This window comes from Symphalangus syndactylus, chromosome 5 (genome assembly GCF_028878055.3).
Source record: "Symphalangus syndactylus isolate Jambi chromosome 5, NHGRI_mSymSyn1-v2.1_pri, whole genome shotgun sequence".
NCBI classification, from domain to species: Eukaryota; Metazoa; Chordata; class Mammalia; order Primates; family Hylobatidae; genus Symphalangus; species Symphalangus syndactylus.
The window spans coordinates 81,089,492-81,103,384 of NC_072427.2; the positions used below are offsets into that span (position 1 = coordinate 81,089,492).

Here is a 13,893-nt window from a genome sequence, read left to right on the forward strand (position 1 = left end):
GATGAGAGTCTCACTCTGTTACCCAGGCTGGAGTGCAGTGGCGTGATCTCAGCTCACTGCAACCTCTGCCTCCCGGGTTCAAGCCATTCTCCTGCCTCAGCCTCCTGAGTAGCTGGGACTACAGGCACCCGCCACCATGCCTGGCTAATTATATATATATATATATATATATATATATACTTTTTTTTTTTTTTCTGAGATGGAGTCTGGATCTGTCGCCCAGGCTGGAGTGCAGTGGTGCAGTCTCGGCTCACTGCAAGCTCCGCCTCCCGGGTTCACGCCATTCTCCTGCCTCAGCCTCTCCAAGTAGCTGGGACTACAGGCGCCCGCCACCACGCCTGGCTAATTTTTTGTATTTTTAGTAGAGACGGGGTTTCACCATGGTCCCGATCTCCTGACCTCGTGATCCGCCCGCCTCGACCTCCCAAAGTGCTGGGATTACAAGCGTGAGCCACCGCGCCCGGCCGCCCAGGGCAATATTCTTATATATTATCACCTGACATTGGAGGAAATGTTTCATAATAGAAGGGTGATTTAATTGTTGCTTTTTTTTCCCTTTTTTTTTTTTTTTTTTTGAGACAGGGTCTCTCTCTATCGCTCAGGCTGGAGTACAGAGGTGTGATCACAGCTCACTGCAGCCTCAACCTCCCAGGCTCAAGCAATCCTTCCATCTCAGCCTCCCAAGTAGCTGGGACCACAGGTGTGCATCATCACACTTGGTTAATTTTTTTTGTTTTTGGTAGAGGTGAGGTCTCCCTACGTTGCCCAGGCTGGTCTCGAACTTTTGGACTCAAGTGATCCTCCTCAGCCTCCCAAAGTGCTGAGATTACAGGCATGAGCCACCGTGCCTGGCCAGTTTTTTTATTCAACAAGTATTTATTTAATATCTACTGTGGATCAGGCTCTATCGTAGGTGAATGGAAGGAAATGGAATGTAAACAAATGAAAAAAGACTCTTTATAGAAAGTAAGAGGTGCTTTTTAAACAATAATTACACTGTACTTAGAAAATAATCAATAAATAACTAAAAGAAAAATAATACTTCAGAAGGGAAAATTCTTTGAACTAAGCATTTTAAAATGGTAGTAGCTTTGCTGTTTAGAGAAACATCAAACCAGGCTGAAGGACTATACAATGTATGGGGAACTTCGGTACAAAGTAACACAGCCCAATTTTGTGACCGAATGCTACTCATTGTCATCTCTTTAAAAAACTCTGTGGCATTTGTACATAGAATATTGTACTTAATACTTCATTAATTAGGGCCAGGCATGGTGGCTCATGCCTGTAATCCCAGCACTTTGGGAGGCGGAGGTGGGCGATCACTTGAGACCAGCCTGGGCAACATGGGGAGGGCAACATGGCAAAACCCTGTCTCAACTAAAAATACAAAAATTAGCTGGGCATGGTGGCACACGCCTGTAAGCCCAGCTACTCAGGAGGCCGAGTCACAAGACCAGGAGGCGGAGGTTGCAGTGAGCCGAGATTAAGCCACTGCATTCCAGCCTGGGTGACAGAGCAAGACCCTGTCTCAAAAAAACCCCAAAAAACCAAAAAACTTTATTGATTAGAGAGAGTTTATGATAGATGCTCGCATCTATAAATAAAGATCAATTACTACTGGAAACAAACAGCATTTTCTTAGCTGGGAGAGACTTGGGGCTTTTCAGTTCCCCCAATTTCAGGGAAAAAACCAGAATGGCGCTCTGTGCAGAAAATGATTTTGAATGAATTAATTAGATACTTAATTGGGAAAATTAGCATATGGCATGTTGGAAATAAAAAATGTGTAAGTCCCCCCCTCCTTTTTAAAAAACTTCTGAGTTAACCATTGGATTCCATGTTTCAATTACTGGGAGAAGAACATGGGGAAACTCACAACAGGAATGACAGTACAAATTCTCCCAGAACCAGCAACTGGGTTAATGAATACTCAAGGGATACCCTGGCAGTCTTTCAAGAATATCTAATGCTGGCCTTCATTAACCTCCTGAGTCCATCAGTCTACACATGCGGTCAGGGAAGGCTCTCCAGGGAGGCTGCTGGTCGTGCTCTCACCATGCTCTAGAGAGCAATGAGGAGTGCAGGAATTGGGAAGGAAGGGCCACTTTAAATAGTTGCACTTCAAGTAAATTTGTTTCAAATCCTCTATGTGTTTTCATCAATAAGGAAAAAAAGGACAACAAAAAAATACCCTTCTTAGGTCAGGCGCAGTGGTTCACACCTGTAATCTCAGCACTTTGGGAGGCTGAGGCGGGAAGATCATGAGGTCAGGGGATCGAGACCATCCTGGCTAACACGTTGAAACCCCGTCTCTACTAAAAATATAAAACATTAGCCAGGCGTGGTGGCGCATGCATGTAGTCCCAGCTACTCGGGAGGCTGAGGCAGGAGAATCGCCTGAACCCAGGAGGCAGAGGTTGCAGTGAGCCAAGATCACGCCATTGCACTCCAGCCTGGTGACAGAGCGATACTCCGTCTCAAAAAAAAAAAAAAAAAAAAACCCTTTTTTGTTTTAAAAAGTATTTGAGAAGCATCTTTACAAATGTATTTTTCTAAGTCTACATTTCTCCACTGTGAGCTCACTTATCCCAGCCAAATCAAGACCTGGGGAGCCTCTGGAATGGCCAGCCCTCAGCACACAAATGGATTCAGTGCTTACAGAAGGAATGAGGCAGAAACACATGGCTCAGCACACATATGGATTCAGTGCTTACAGAAGGAATGAGGCAGAAACACATGGGGATACTCCAGAAGCCCTTTTCTGATGGACTGAAACTGTCCCCTTACATGCCTTCCCCCCAGCACTCCAAATCTGGGGGAAGTGGCAATGATCAGAAATCAAATTTCGGCCAGACGCTGTGGCTTGTGCTTGTAATCCCAGCACTTCAGGAGGCTGAGGTGGGCGGATTGCTTGAGCTCAGGAGTTCAAGACCAGCTTGGCCAAAATGGTAGAACCCTGTCTTTACTGAAAATACAAAAATTAGCTGGGTGTGGTGGCTCATGCCTGTAATCCCAGCTACTCGGGAGGCTGAGGCAGGAGAATTGCTTGAACCAGGAGGTAGAGGTTGCAGTGAGCTGAGATCGTGCCACTGCACTCCAGCCTGGGCAACAGAGCAAGACTCTGTCGCAAAAAAAAAAAAAAGAAATCAAATTTTAGTTGTGCCACTACATGGATTTTTCTCTTCTGGATTTTTTTTCTTTTCCCTCTTAACCCTTATATCTATCAAAACATTATATCTATCTATCAATCAATCAGTGTATCATGTAGATACCAACTCAGGAAGGGAGTGAGGTAAAAGCATACATCTGGGCTGGCTTCTAAGTTTACAGAGGACAAGAATCATGCCCTGTGGATTCTTGTGTCTGTGCAACCTAGCACAGCGCCTGGCACATAGGCTGTTGATCTGAACTGAGAGGTGGCAACAGCGTTTAGACCAGAATAGAGGTGTCGCTGAGGAAGCACCTTGAAAGGAACTCGAACATCCAATTCACCTTTGCCTAATTAACTACTTGATTTAACTGTATTCATAAATAAATTCTTCTAAAATTACAGATTCAATAATTATTAATAGCGCTGAAAGTCCACAACTCAAACCAATCAGGAAAATTAAGCTATCAAAGCCCCATTATAGCAAAAACATCATTTAAATGTACGAATGTAATATTCGTAGTCAGGTTACAGCTGAAAAAGAAAACGGGCATTTTCTTTTTCTTTTTTTTTTTTTCGAGATGGAATCTCACTCTGTCACCCAGGCTGGAGTGCAGTGGTGTAATCTTGGCTCACTGCAACCTCCACCTCCCAGATTCAAGCAGTTCTCCTGCCTTAGCCTCCTGAGTAGCTGAGATTACAGGCGCCCACCAACACGCCTGACTAATTTTTGTATTTTTAGTAGAGACAGAGTTTCATCATGTTGGCCAGACTGGTCTCAAACTCCTGACCTCAGGTGATCCACCCGCCTTGGCCTCCCAAAGTGCTGGGATTATGGGCGTGAACCACCACGCCTGGCCTCTTTTTCTTATAATTTTGCTCTTCTTGATTTATACTTCATAATCCATTCCCCTGTATGATTTGAAAGCAATTTACAGAAAAAATTTTAAGGGAGTGAGAGACCAGTGATTGTAGGGAGACCCCAAGCTCATAGACAAACTTACAGACCCAGGCTTTTTTCTTGTTTTTTTTTTTTTTTTTTTTTTTAAGATGGAGTCTCACTCTGTCACCAAGGCTGGAGTGCAGTGGCACAATCTGGGCTCACTGCTACCTCGACCTCTCGGGTTCAAGTGATTCTCCTGCCTCAGCCTCCCAAGTAGCTGGGATTACAGGTACACACCACCACGCCTGGCTAAGACTCAGGCTTTTAATAAGAAGTTGTCACGTTAAATTTGTTACGATACATTTGACTTCTGAAATAAATGAATGCAGAGCTAAAATAAAAACTAAAATTATTTTTCTTATTCAATAAAATTTTAGTGTACACTATACTACTTACAGGTGTATTTTTTCCTCCTATATTTTAGCTGCAATAGGAGGGTTGGGACATTTCAGTACATAAACGTTATAGAGAGAAGATTAAAGAGTAACAATAAATTCTGACAAGTTCCTTCCTGAGAAATAAAGAGGAGATTTAACCCTAGTGGTCAGAAGATGTAGGTCCATCTTCAGTATAACTCAAAAAATGTCTTAAACCTTACCTGGTTCTGCTTCAACGTGGACACTAGTTTCTGCAATGTTATATTTTCCTCTTCCAATTCAGTATAGTCCTGAAGGAGCCGTGCCTCCCGGAACTTATATTCTCGGATTTCATCCTTCATCCGTATTCTCTGTAGCTCCACCATCTCATTGTTCTGAAACAACAGAGTAAACAGTCAGTACATAACTCTCTTATTGTAGATTTTACAAGGTATAAAGTCCTGGTAGTTAAAAATAATAATAAAAACACCTCATGGGGTGTAAATTGTTACTGCCTTTTTTCAAATGTCAATTTAGTGGTATCTGTCAAGAACTTAAAGCACATATATATTACCCAGCAATTCAACATCTAAAAATCATTCTTAAGCATGTTTTCATAGAAGTAAATAAAAAAAAGAGAAATAAATCCATGTATACGTACACAAAAAATTGGAAACAGTCTAAATGTTTGTTATTTGGGGAACACATTATCATGCATCCATTGAATGGAACATTATAAAATTATCTTAAGAAATGAGAAAGGCCGGGCGCTGTGGCTCACGCCTGTAATCCCAGCACTTTGGGAGGCCAAGGCAGGTGGATCACCTGAGGTCAGGAGTTCGAGACCAACCTGGCCAACATGGTGAAACCCTGTCTCCACTAAAAATACAAAAAAAAAATTAGCCAGGCGTGGTCGTGGGCTCCTGTAATCCTAGCTACTCGGGAGGCTGAGGCAGGAGAGTCACTTGAACGTGGGACGCGGAGGTTGCAGTGAGCCAAGATCAAGCTACTTCACTCCAGCCTGGATGACAGAGCGAGACTCCGTCTCAAAAACAGAAAAAAAGAATAAGGAGAAACTTTATTGTACTAAAATGGAAATGTAGTCACAATATATTATTAAATGTAAAAAGCAAGTTATAGATTAGTATGCGTATTAGGATCCCAGGTATGTTAGAAATACAGGGAACACACACATACACAGATACATGCACACTTCCATGTCAGAAAAAATATTTGTAAGAATATCCAGAAAACTGTTAATAGTGGTGATTCATACAGGATTAGACTGGGCAAGCCACAGGGATAAGGAGAGGAGCCTATTTGATTTTATGTCCTTCTGGATCATTTCAATCTTTTTTTTAACAACAAGCTTGTATTACCAGGTCTTATGTGTAAAGTTACAGGATATAAATCAATCAATTAAGTAAAATATTTAACTTTTTCCATAAACTTATATGGCAAGTATAAGCTATGTTTTAGTTCAAAATGCATAATGACCACATGATAGATATAAACATTTATACATGTAACATATTCATAGTCATGGAAAGATGGGATATAAAACTTTTCTTTTAATTAAGGATTAATTAGATTTGTTTCCTATTCAAACAAAGAGAAATATGGGAAAAAGTATCATAGAAACCAAAAACCACATTTTCTTATGTAATACCTAGATATCCATATGGGAAAAAAATGAGTCATGATGCATTTGGCATTCACACCATAATTTGCAGAGCCTTGATATAGTGGTAGGTAGGACTGACAATGAATAGAAATTGCCATTGCAGAGCGGATGAATCTCACTAATATATTGAATGAAATAAGCCAGATGCAAAAGACTACATACAATATGATTCTGCATGTAAAGTTCAAAAACATGCTATGTAGGTTCAATTGTCTCCCAAAAAAAGCATGTTGAAGTCCTAACTCCCAGGGTCTTTACAAAGGTAAAAATTAAAATGAGGTCATTAGAGGAGGCCCAATCCGATAGGGCTGCTGTCTTTATAAAAAAGGGGAAATTCAGCCACACAGAAACTGACACATACCTCTGTGTGTGGGGTGGGAAGACTATGTGCAGAAACACAGGGAAAAGATGGCCACATGACCACAGAGGCAAAGACTGAAGTGACCCATCTACACGCCAAGGAACATGAGGGATTGCCAGCAAACACCAGAAGACAGGAAGGAGCAAGGAAAGGTCCTTCCCTAGAGCTGCCAGAGGGAGCATGGCCCTGCCGACACCATGATTTCTGACTTCTGGCCTCCAGAACTGTGAGACGATAAATTTCTGTTGTTTTAAAGCCACGCAGACTTTGTTACGGCAGCCCTAAGAAAAGAATACGTGTGCAAAACTAATCTGTAGTGACAGAAGCAAATGCACTGTTATCTTTGCAGGAGGGTAGGGTGACATCTGCAAGCACTAGAAACATTTTAAAGGTCTCTCTCCTAACAGCCAGCTCTGGAAGTATACCTGGTTTTCCTACATATGCTTTCAAATGTCTCTCATCTTGCTTCACAGTCTACAGATTTTTTTTTTTTTTAAAGACATGGTCTCACTCTGTCACCCATGCTACAGTGCAGTGGCATGATCATGGCTCACTGCAGCCTTGACTTCCCAAGCTCAAGTGATTCTCCCACCTCAGCCTCCCTAAGTAGCTGGCACTATAGGGGTACACCAGCACAACTGGTTCATTTTTGTATTTTTTGCAGAGATGGTATTTCACTATGTTGCCCAGGCTGGTCTCAAACTCGTGAAGGCAATCCTTCTGCCTCAGCCCCCAAAGTGCTGGGATTACAGGTGTGAGCCACTGTGCCCAGCCTTCTACAAATTTAATATATTTTTTTTGGTAGAAGCAGGGTCTTGCTCTGTTGCCTAGGTGCCTTAATCACTGCTCAATGTAGCCTTGACCTCCCAGGCTTAAGTGATCCTCCCACCTCAGCCTCCTGAGTAGCTGGGCCTACTGATGCACACCATCATGCACAGCTAATTTTTAAATTTTTTGTAGAGGTGGGGTCTCGCCACGTTGCCTAAGCTGGTCTCGAATGCCTGGGCTCAATCAATCCTCCTGCTTTGGCCTCCCAAAGTGCTGGGATTCTAAGCGTGAGCCACTACACCCGGCCCATATTCTACAGATGTTAACCATAAATAGCTCCCTTTGCCTCTGGTTTTCAGAGGCATGTTCAGTTGTCTATTTGAACATGGTGATGTTTTTTCTTCTAACTTGACTCCTGAGTACAGCTCTTTCTAGTTCTGTTTATGCATATGTGAAAACAACAAATTATAAACACATACTCTTTCATGTAAAAAATGAAAAATTCAGCTCCAAAATCACTGATGCAGTTCCAGCTACTAAAATAGGCAGACCCTGTAATCTCTAAGTAGTGGCATTAGCTTAGCGTTTTGGGGAGGATAAGGGGTTGTTGACTGTGGTGTAAAGACAGATGTTAAAAAAATTATTCTGATACTTGTTCAAATGGTAAGGAAGACTTCATTCAAAACCATTGCAACTGGAGGGGAAAAAGAAGGGGGTCAACTCTGAAACAGCAAGAGCAAGTGAAGATTTACAGCCAAGAACAGCATGAGGAGGTCAAAGGATGGGAAATTGTGTCCTTTTAAGGACACATCAAGGGCAGGGGAATTCTTGCTAAGCTGGCCTAACAGGACTCTTGCTAAAGGCAGTCCAAGGACTTAGACATCAAAAAGGTGGAGGATGAAGAACTTGATCAGATATCAAGGGTAATTAGATATCTAGGGTTGGGAGATGACTTAGCAGAATTTCTTGCTAAGGCTGGGCTGGGCGGGCCAAAGCTGGGGGTGGAGCAAGGTTGAAGCCTGGTCCAAAAGAGACATTAGCAGAGCATCACTGAAGCTTGGTTAAGGAGAGAGTCTTTGACACCTCACAGTCATGAACTGCAGTCTGATAAGAATGAAAGCTAAGAAAGTTTGCAAGACACTTTCTTTACCTGGTGATAATATGAATATAGATCCTAACTTGGGCAGGGCCAAAGCTTTTTTGGCATCAGAAGATTTTTATCCATTCTGTATCTTATCATCATAAAAGCTCACTGGCTAGCTTGTAAGGAGTTCCCCGGAGACGTGCAGATTTCATCAATTTAATGTAATATCCTATGGAATGTAATAATCAATCCTGAAGCTATACAAACTAATTGGTTGTTTTGGAAACCTGCTTTCAACCTACTATATGTAACCTCATTTATATATAAGGGGTTGAGGAGCTCCTTGTTATTCAGAATGCTTCTAGGCTGTCTGGCGTTTCTCACTTTAGCTCTCATTATAATAAACTGGTAACTCCTACAGAGTCATTCCATCAGCACTTTAGTAATTCACCTATGCCTACTCCACCAATTAGCCTAATCCTCCCTTTTCAGCTTCCCTCTGTTTTTATCAGTGCTGACCTCTTAAAGCAATTCTGTTATACTATAGGTCACAAGTGTCAACATAGAAGTCTTCTGAAAATAGAGTTTGCCAACTTAAAAGAACCTTACCAATGGCTTCTATGAATTTCCTAAAAACAAAAAAATTGGCTTCTCTTTCTTGCCTCTCTAAAGGAGATTATTTTAAGCAAATATGCCTGAATTTATGAAATAGTAAATACTGGTATATAATACTGTTGAAATGTGGCTTTCCCAGCTCTGAAAAGCTACTGCCCAATCATCCTTTATAAACAATAGACTCTGGGGCTGGGTGCGGTGGCTCACGCCTGTAATCCCAGCACTTTGGGAGGCCGAGGTGGGCGGATCACAAGTTCAAGAAATCAAACCATCCTGGCCAACATGGTGAAACGCTGTCTGTACTAAGAATACAAAAATTAGTTGGGCATGGTGGCACGCGCCTGTAGTCCCAAGGCGTGGGAGGCTGAGGCAGGAGAATCACCTGAACCTGGGAGGCAGAAGTTGCAGTGAGCCCAGATCGCACCACTCACCACTGCACTCCAGCCTGGCAACAGAGCAAGACTGTCTCAAACAAACAAACACACAAACAACAGACTCTGACATCACAATAGATATCCGGAATAGCAAAAAAGAATTTTCTTATTTCTGCCAAGATAACTGAAAAAAGTTAGCAATGACCCAAAAAAATCATAAAATACAATTTACATACAATACCTACTTTTCACACTCTGTGGGTGTGGTGCAGTGGGGAAGTGGAGGTCCCTCTGCAAGTTTCAAAAGCTTTCAAAGAAGTCACAGGATCTGGCCCTACCTCTGCCTCCAACCACTCTGCCCCTCAATCTTTGGCTCTGGCCACAGGAGCTTTCCTTCTGCTCCTCTATCCCATTGGACATGCCAGCTTGCTTCTGCCTTGAGGCTTCTTTACTCCTCTTTCCAGAACTCCCTGCCTTTAGATCAAGGGCTCTTAATCTCATATTGTGCTGTGACCCTCTTTGACAACGTGCTGAAGCCTATGTACCTCTTCTCAGAATAATATTTTAAAAAGTGTAAAAGACAAAATTACAAAAAACACTGAACATGTTAAAATTACTATAATTTTTTTTTTTTTTTGAGAGAGAGAGTCTTGCGCTGTAGCCCAGGCTGGAGTACAGCGGCATGATCTTGGCTCACTGCAACCTCCACCTCCCAGGTTCAAGTGATTCTTGTGCCTCAGTCTCCCAAATAGCTGGGATTACAGGTGCCTGCTACCACACCTGGCTAATTTTTGTATTTTTACTAGAGACAGGATTTCGTCGTGTTGGCCAGGCTGGTCTTGAACTTCTGACCTCAAGTGATCCACCTGCGTTGGCCTCCCAAAGTGCTGGGATTACAAGTGTGAGTCACCAAGCCTGGCCAACTTATTATAATAATTTTTAAAATTATGACATAGGCTAGGCACAGTGGTTCATGCCTGTAACCCCCACACTTTGGGAGGCTGAGATGGGAGGATCACTTGAGTCCAGGAGATTGAGACCAGCCTGGGCAACATGGTGAGCCCCATCCAGAAGATTATTTTGTACAAAAAAAGAACATGCCAAAATTAACCAGGTATGGTGGTGCACACTTGTAGTCCCAGCTAGTCGGGGGGCTGAAGTGGGAGGATTGCTTGAGCCCCAAAGGTCAAGCCTACAGTGAGCCACGATCATGCCACTACACTCCAGCCTGGGCTACAGAGTGAGACTCTGTCTCAGAAAAAAAAAAAAAAAAAAAAAAAAAAATTAGGACTTGGTAGGTGACAGATAAGTATATTAATGGCCCCAATTAATCACACTTCCCTGAAGTCACAACCCATGGAATTTCCTCTCAAACTGACTGAGCTGGCCTTTGGATTTGTTTTGACCTACAGAAGACAGTGCAAGTGCTGGGGAGTTCTGAGCCTGACCCTCACGGGGCTTTGTGGCTCATGCTCTTGCTGTCTTGTAACACTGTGACCATGTGAAGAGCCCCAGGGTAGCCTGTTGGAGCCATGTGGCCCAGCCTGCAGTCAGCACCAGCTGCTGGGCATGGGAGGAAGGCCATCTTGGACTATTTGGTCCAGTGGGGCTGACCACCCAGCCGAGGCCAGGCACGGTGGCTCATGCCTGTAATCCCAGCACTTTGGGAGGCTGAGGCGGGCAGATCACGAGGTCAGGAGATCAAGATCATCCTAGCTAACACCGTGAAACCTCGTTTCTACTAAAAAATATAAAAAAGTAACTAGGTGTGGTGGTGGGCACCTGTAGCCCCAGCTACTTGGGAGGCTGAGGCAGAAGAATGGCGTGAATCCAGGAGGCGAAGCTTGCAGTGAGCCGCGATTGTGCCACTGCACTCCAGCCTGGGCGACAGAGAGACACTCCATCGCAAAAAAACAAACAAACAAACAAAAAAAAAACCACCCAGCTGAGCACAGCCCAAATTGCTGACCAACAGAATCATGGGTTATTATTTAAAGCTCCCAAATTGTGGGTCATTGATTACCCAGTAATACATAATCAATACAGTAATACATGTGCTTCTTTATTAACACAATTAGAATCAGATCTAGTGTCACATCCAAGAAATCTCATAATTTCAAAGCAATGATAACATTTCAAGACACCTGTGAGAACAGGTATAATTTAAAAAAACTATACTTTCTACTGGTAACAAAGTAACAAGTGCTACTAGTACTACTGAGATTTGTTGTCTACATTCAAATAGAAGAAAATGCTAAATTTCAGTCTGAGTTGAGTGAAAATAAAGATGTAATTATTTTTCCGATCCAAGTTTATAGACCTCCTGAAATCTATCCACAGACTCCCAGAACCTCGGCTGAAAAACTCTTCTGCTTTTACTTGTTATTTAAGTCTCATTTCAGATGTCATCTCCTCAGAGAAACCTTCCCTGAGCAACTAATATAAAATAGCCCCCCTCCCCCTCCACTCACCCATCAGAGTTACTTTATAGATTAGTATTTAGCATAGAGTACGTACTTAGAAAATAAGTGTCGACAGAATGACACTGATTATTATTTGAAACTGGCTACTTACTTTTTATACATTTTATATTTATTACATTTCCTTTTACATGTGAATATAATGATCCTTTTCTGCCTTGTTATCCTATGTTCCTAATACCTGGCACATTTTGGGCCCTGATGACCATGGAATGAATAATAAAACAGGTATACAAGTGGTTAATCACACGAAAAAATATCATTACATAGATGACAGCTTCCTGTGTTGTATTATTTGAGAAGGAGGCACAAAGGGAGAACAATGCACTTTGAAATAAAATACATCTAAATCTTCAAAATAACTTGACTTGTTATAATTCTTCTCCGATATATTGTCAAGTTACTTGGTTTCTGCCTTCTGTTCCTTGGGCGATACTTGGAGCACAGTGCGGAATAAGTGTAGAATGAAAAATAGTAGTGTTCCCCTAATTTGGCTATAAAGTCAAATTACAGTATTTCATTACATTCTTTTTTTGTAGAAACATATTATCTCAGTTTTTTTCTTTCTTGAAAAATCTATCAACTGAGTGAATGATACATATATTGACTTATTTTTCCTTATTTAATATGTATAAAAAAGATATCAGGAAGCCCAATGAACTGGATGCCAGTCATTTATACAAAATTGTAAAGAAAAATGTTAAGATACAAGAGATTCTGAAATGGGAATATATACATTGTAAAAAATATAACGGCTAATAATCTGGCTTATATACTCTGGAAATTAACAATAGAATCTTATGCAGTGAAACAGTAAATATCAAGAAAAGTTAAGACCACAGCAAAGCTAATGAGGATCACTAACAACGTGTAAAATAACTAATGAAAACTCCTGATGCTAATTAAGGAAAAGGAAGAACTTGGGCTGCAAGACTGGTTCAGGTGAAAGACTCACTGAGATAAACAGACACAAGGCCCAGAGGAAGAAAACCGGTCTTATTTATTTTGCTAAAAATCCTTGCTTTTTGAATTGCCAGCAATTATATTCTAGGGGCATGTTCTTTAATTCCACAATAAATTTAAAAGATTGCAACTGTTGTGTTTTGCACCACTCATCATACATTTATCTCCTACAATTTTTTTTTCTTCCTGAGATAAGATGGTGCTGAGCTCTGCTAAAAAAGTCCCATCAAGAATAACCAGAGTAAGAAAAATAATGCATGAAAGAAAGGGGAGAAAATGGCACAACAGGAGAATGCTTTAGCTTTTCACCTCCAGAGAGCTGAGTCCCAGCTCCTCAGGGGAGAGGGGATTAGCCTGAGATGGCAGGGATAGACTCACCTCATTATTTGCATTGCACCTGAGTATAGCAGCATTCTTACAGTTCAGTTTAGTTAGCATTAAAAAGATTTCTTTATGTAGGAATCATAAATTCCCTTCACTATTGGCAAGAAGAAATAATACAGATGAACACTTGTCACCACACAAAGAGTCATATATTAAAAATAATACTGCCTTCCAGTTATAATGCTCTCAGTCTTTTATAAATTAGTTATACCCATTGTCACATTAGATATTAATAATAGCTTGGTTAGGTCGGTAACAAACCCCTGTTTACTATCTGCAAAACAGGAATCCTAATACTTAAGATTACATGATAATTGTGAGGATTTAATGATGTAACACGGTAAAATGAGCAAGGATGCTAGACATACAGATAATTTATGGTAACACAAGCAGAAGTTCACACGCAAAAACCTAAGCAATTGATTACCCCTGGGTGAGCCAGGGAACGCTTTATAAAGGAAGTTACCATTGGGTAGAACCTTGAAGGAAAACTAAAGGTTAACTAAATGGAGATAGAGGAGGACAGATTTTCCAGCCAGAGATAAACCTTCAAACAGAAGTAGCCTAATATCTGTGTTGAAGGAATGCTAAAATTCTCCAGTCAGACTGAGCATTTCCTTAGAGCCCCAGAGAGCGTGGAGCAGTGATCAAAAGAAAAAGAGAAGACAGAAACTGAGAAAAATCTGGAAAACAGCTAGTTATTTTCTGCATATGCCTAAGTTCGGCGCTA

At 41.5% G+C, this 13,893-nt stretch overlaps 1 protein-coding gene across 22 annotated transcripts in view; it reads right to left on the reverse strand.

Moving 5' to 3' along the window:
* BICD1 (BICD cargo adaptor 1) overlaps positions 1 to 13,893 on the reverse strand; it is a 274,492-nt gene that overhangs the window by 83,134 nt on the left and 177,465 nt on the right. For 21 of the 22 annotated variants that reach the window (XM_055280140.2, XM_055280136.2, XM_055280130.2 and 18 more), the window contains exon 3: positions 4,693 to 4,845. In XM_055280140.2, the coding sequence (XP_055136115.1) occupies positions 4,693 to 4,845 (153 nt within the window). Of the gene's footprint in view, positions 1 to 4,692; positions 4,846 to 6,920; positions 7,014 to 13,893 lie in introns of those variants that run through there. The other variant, XM_055280137.2, reaches the window with a different exon arrangement.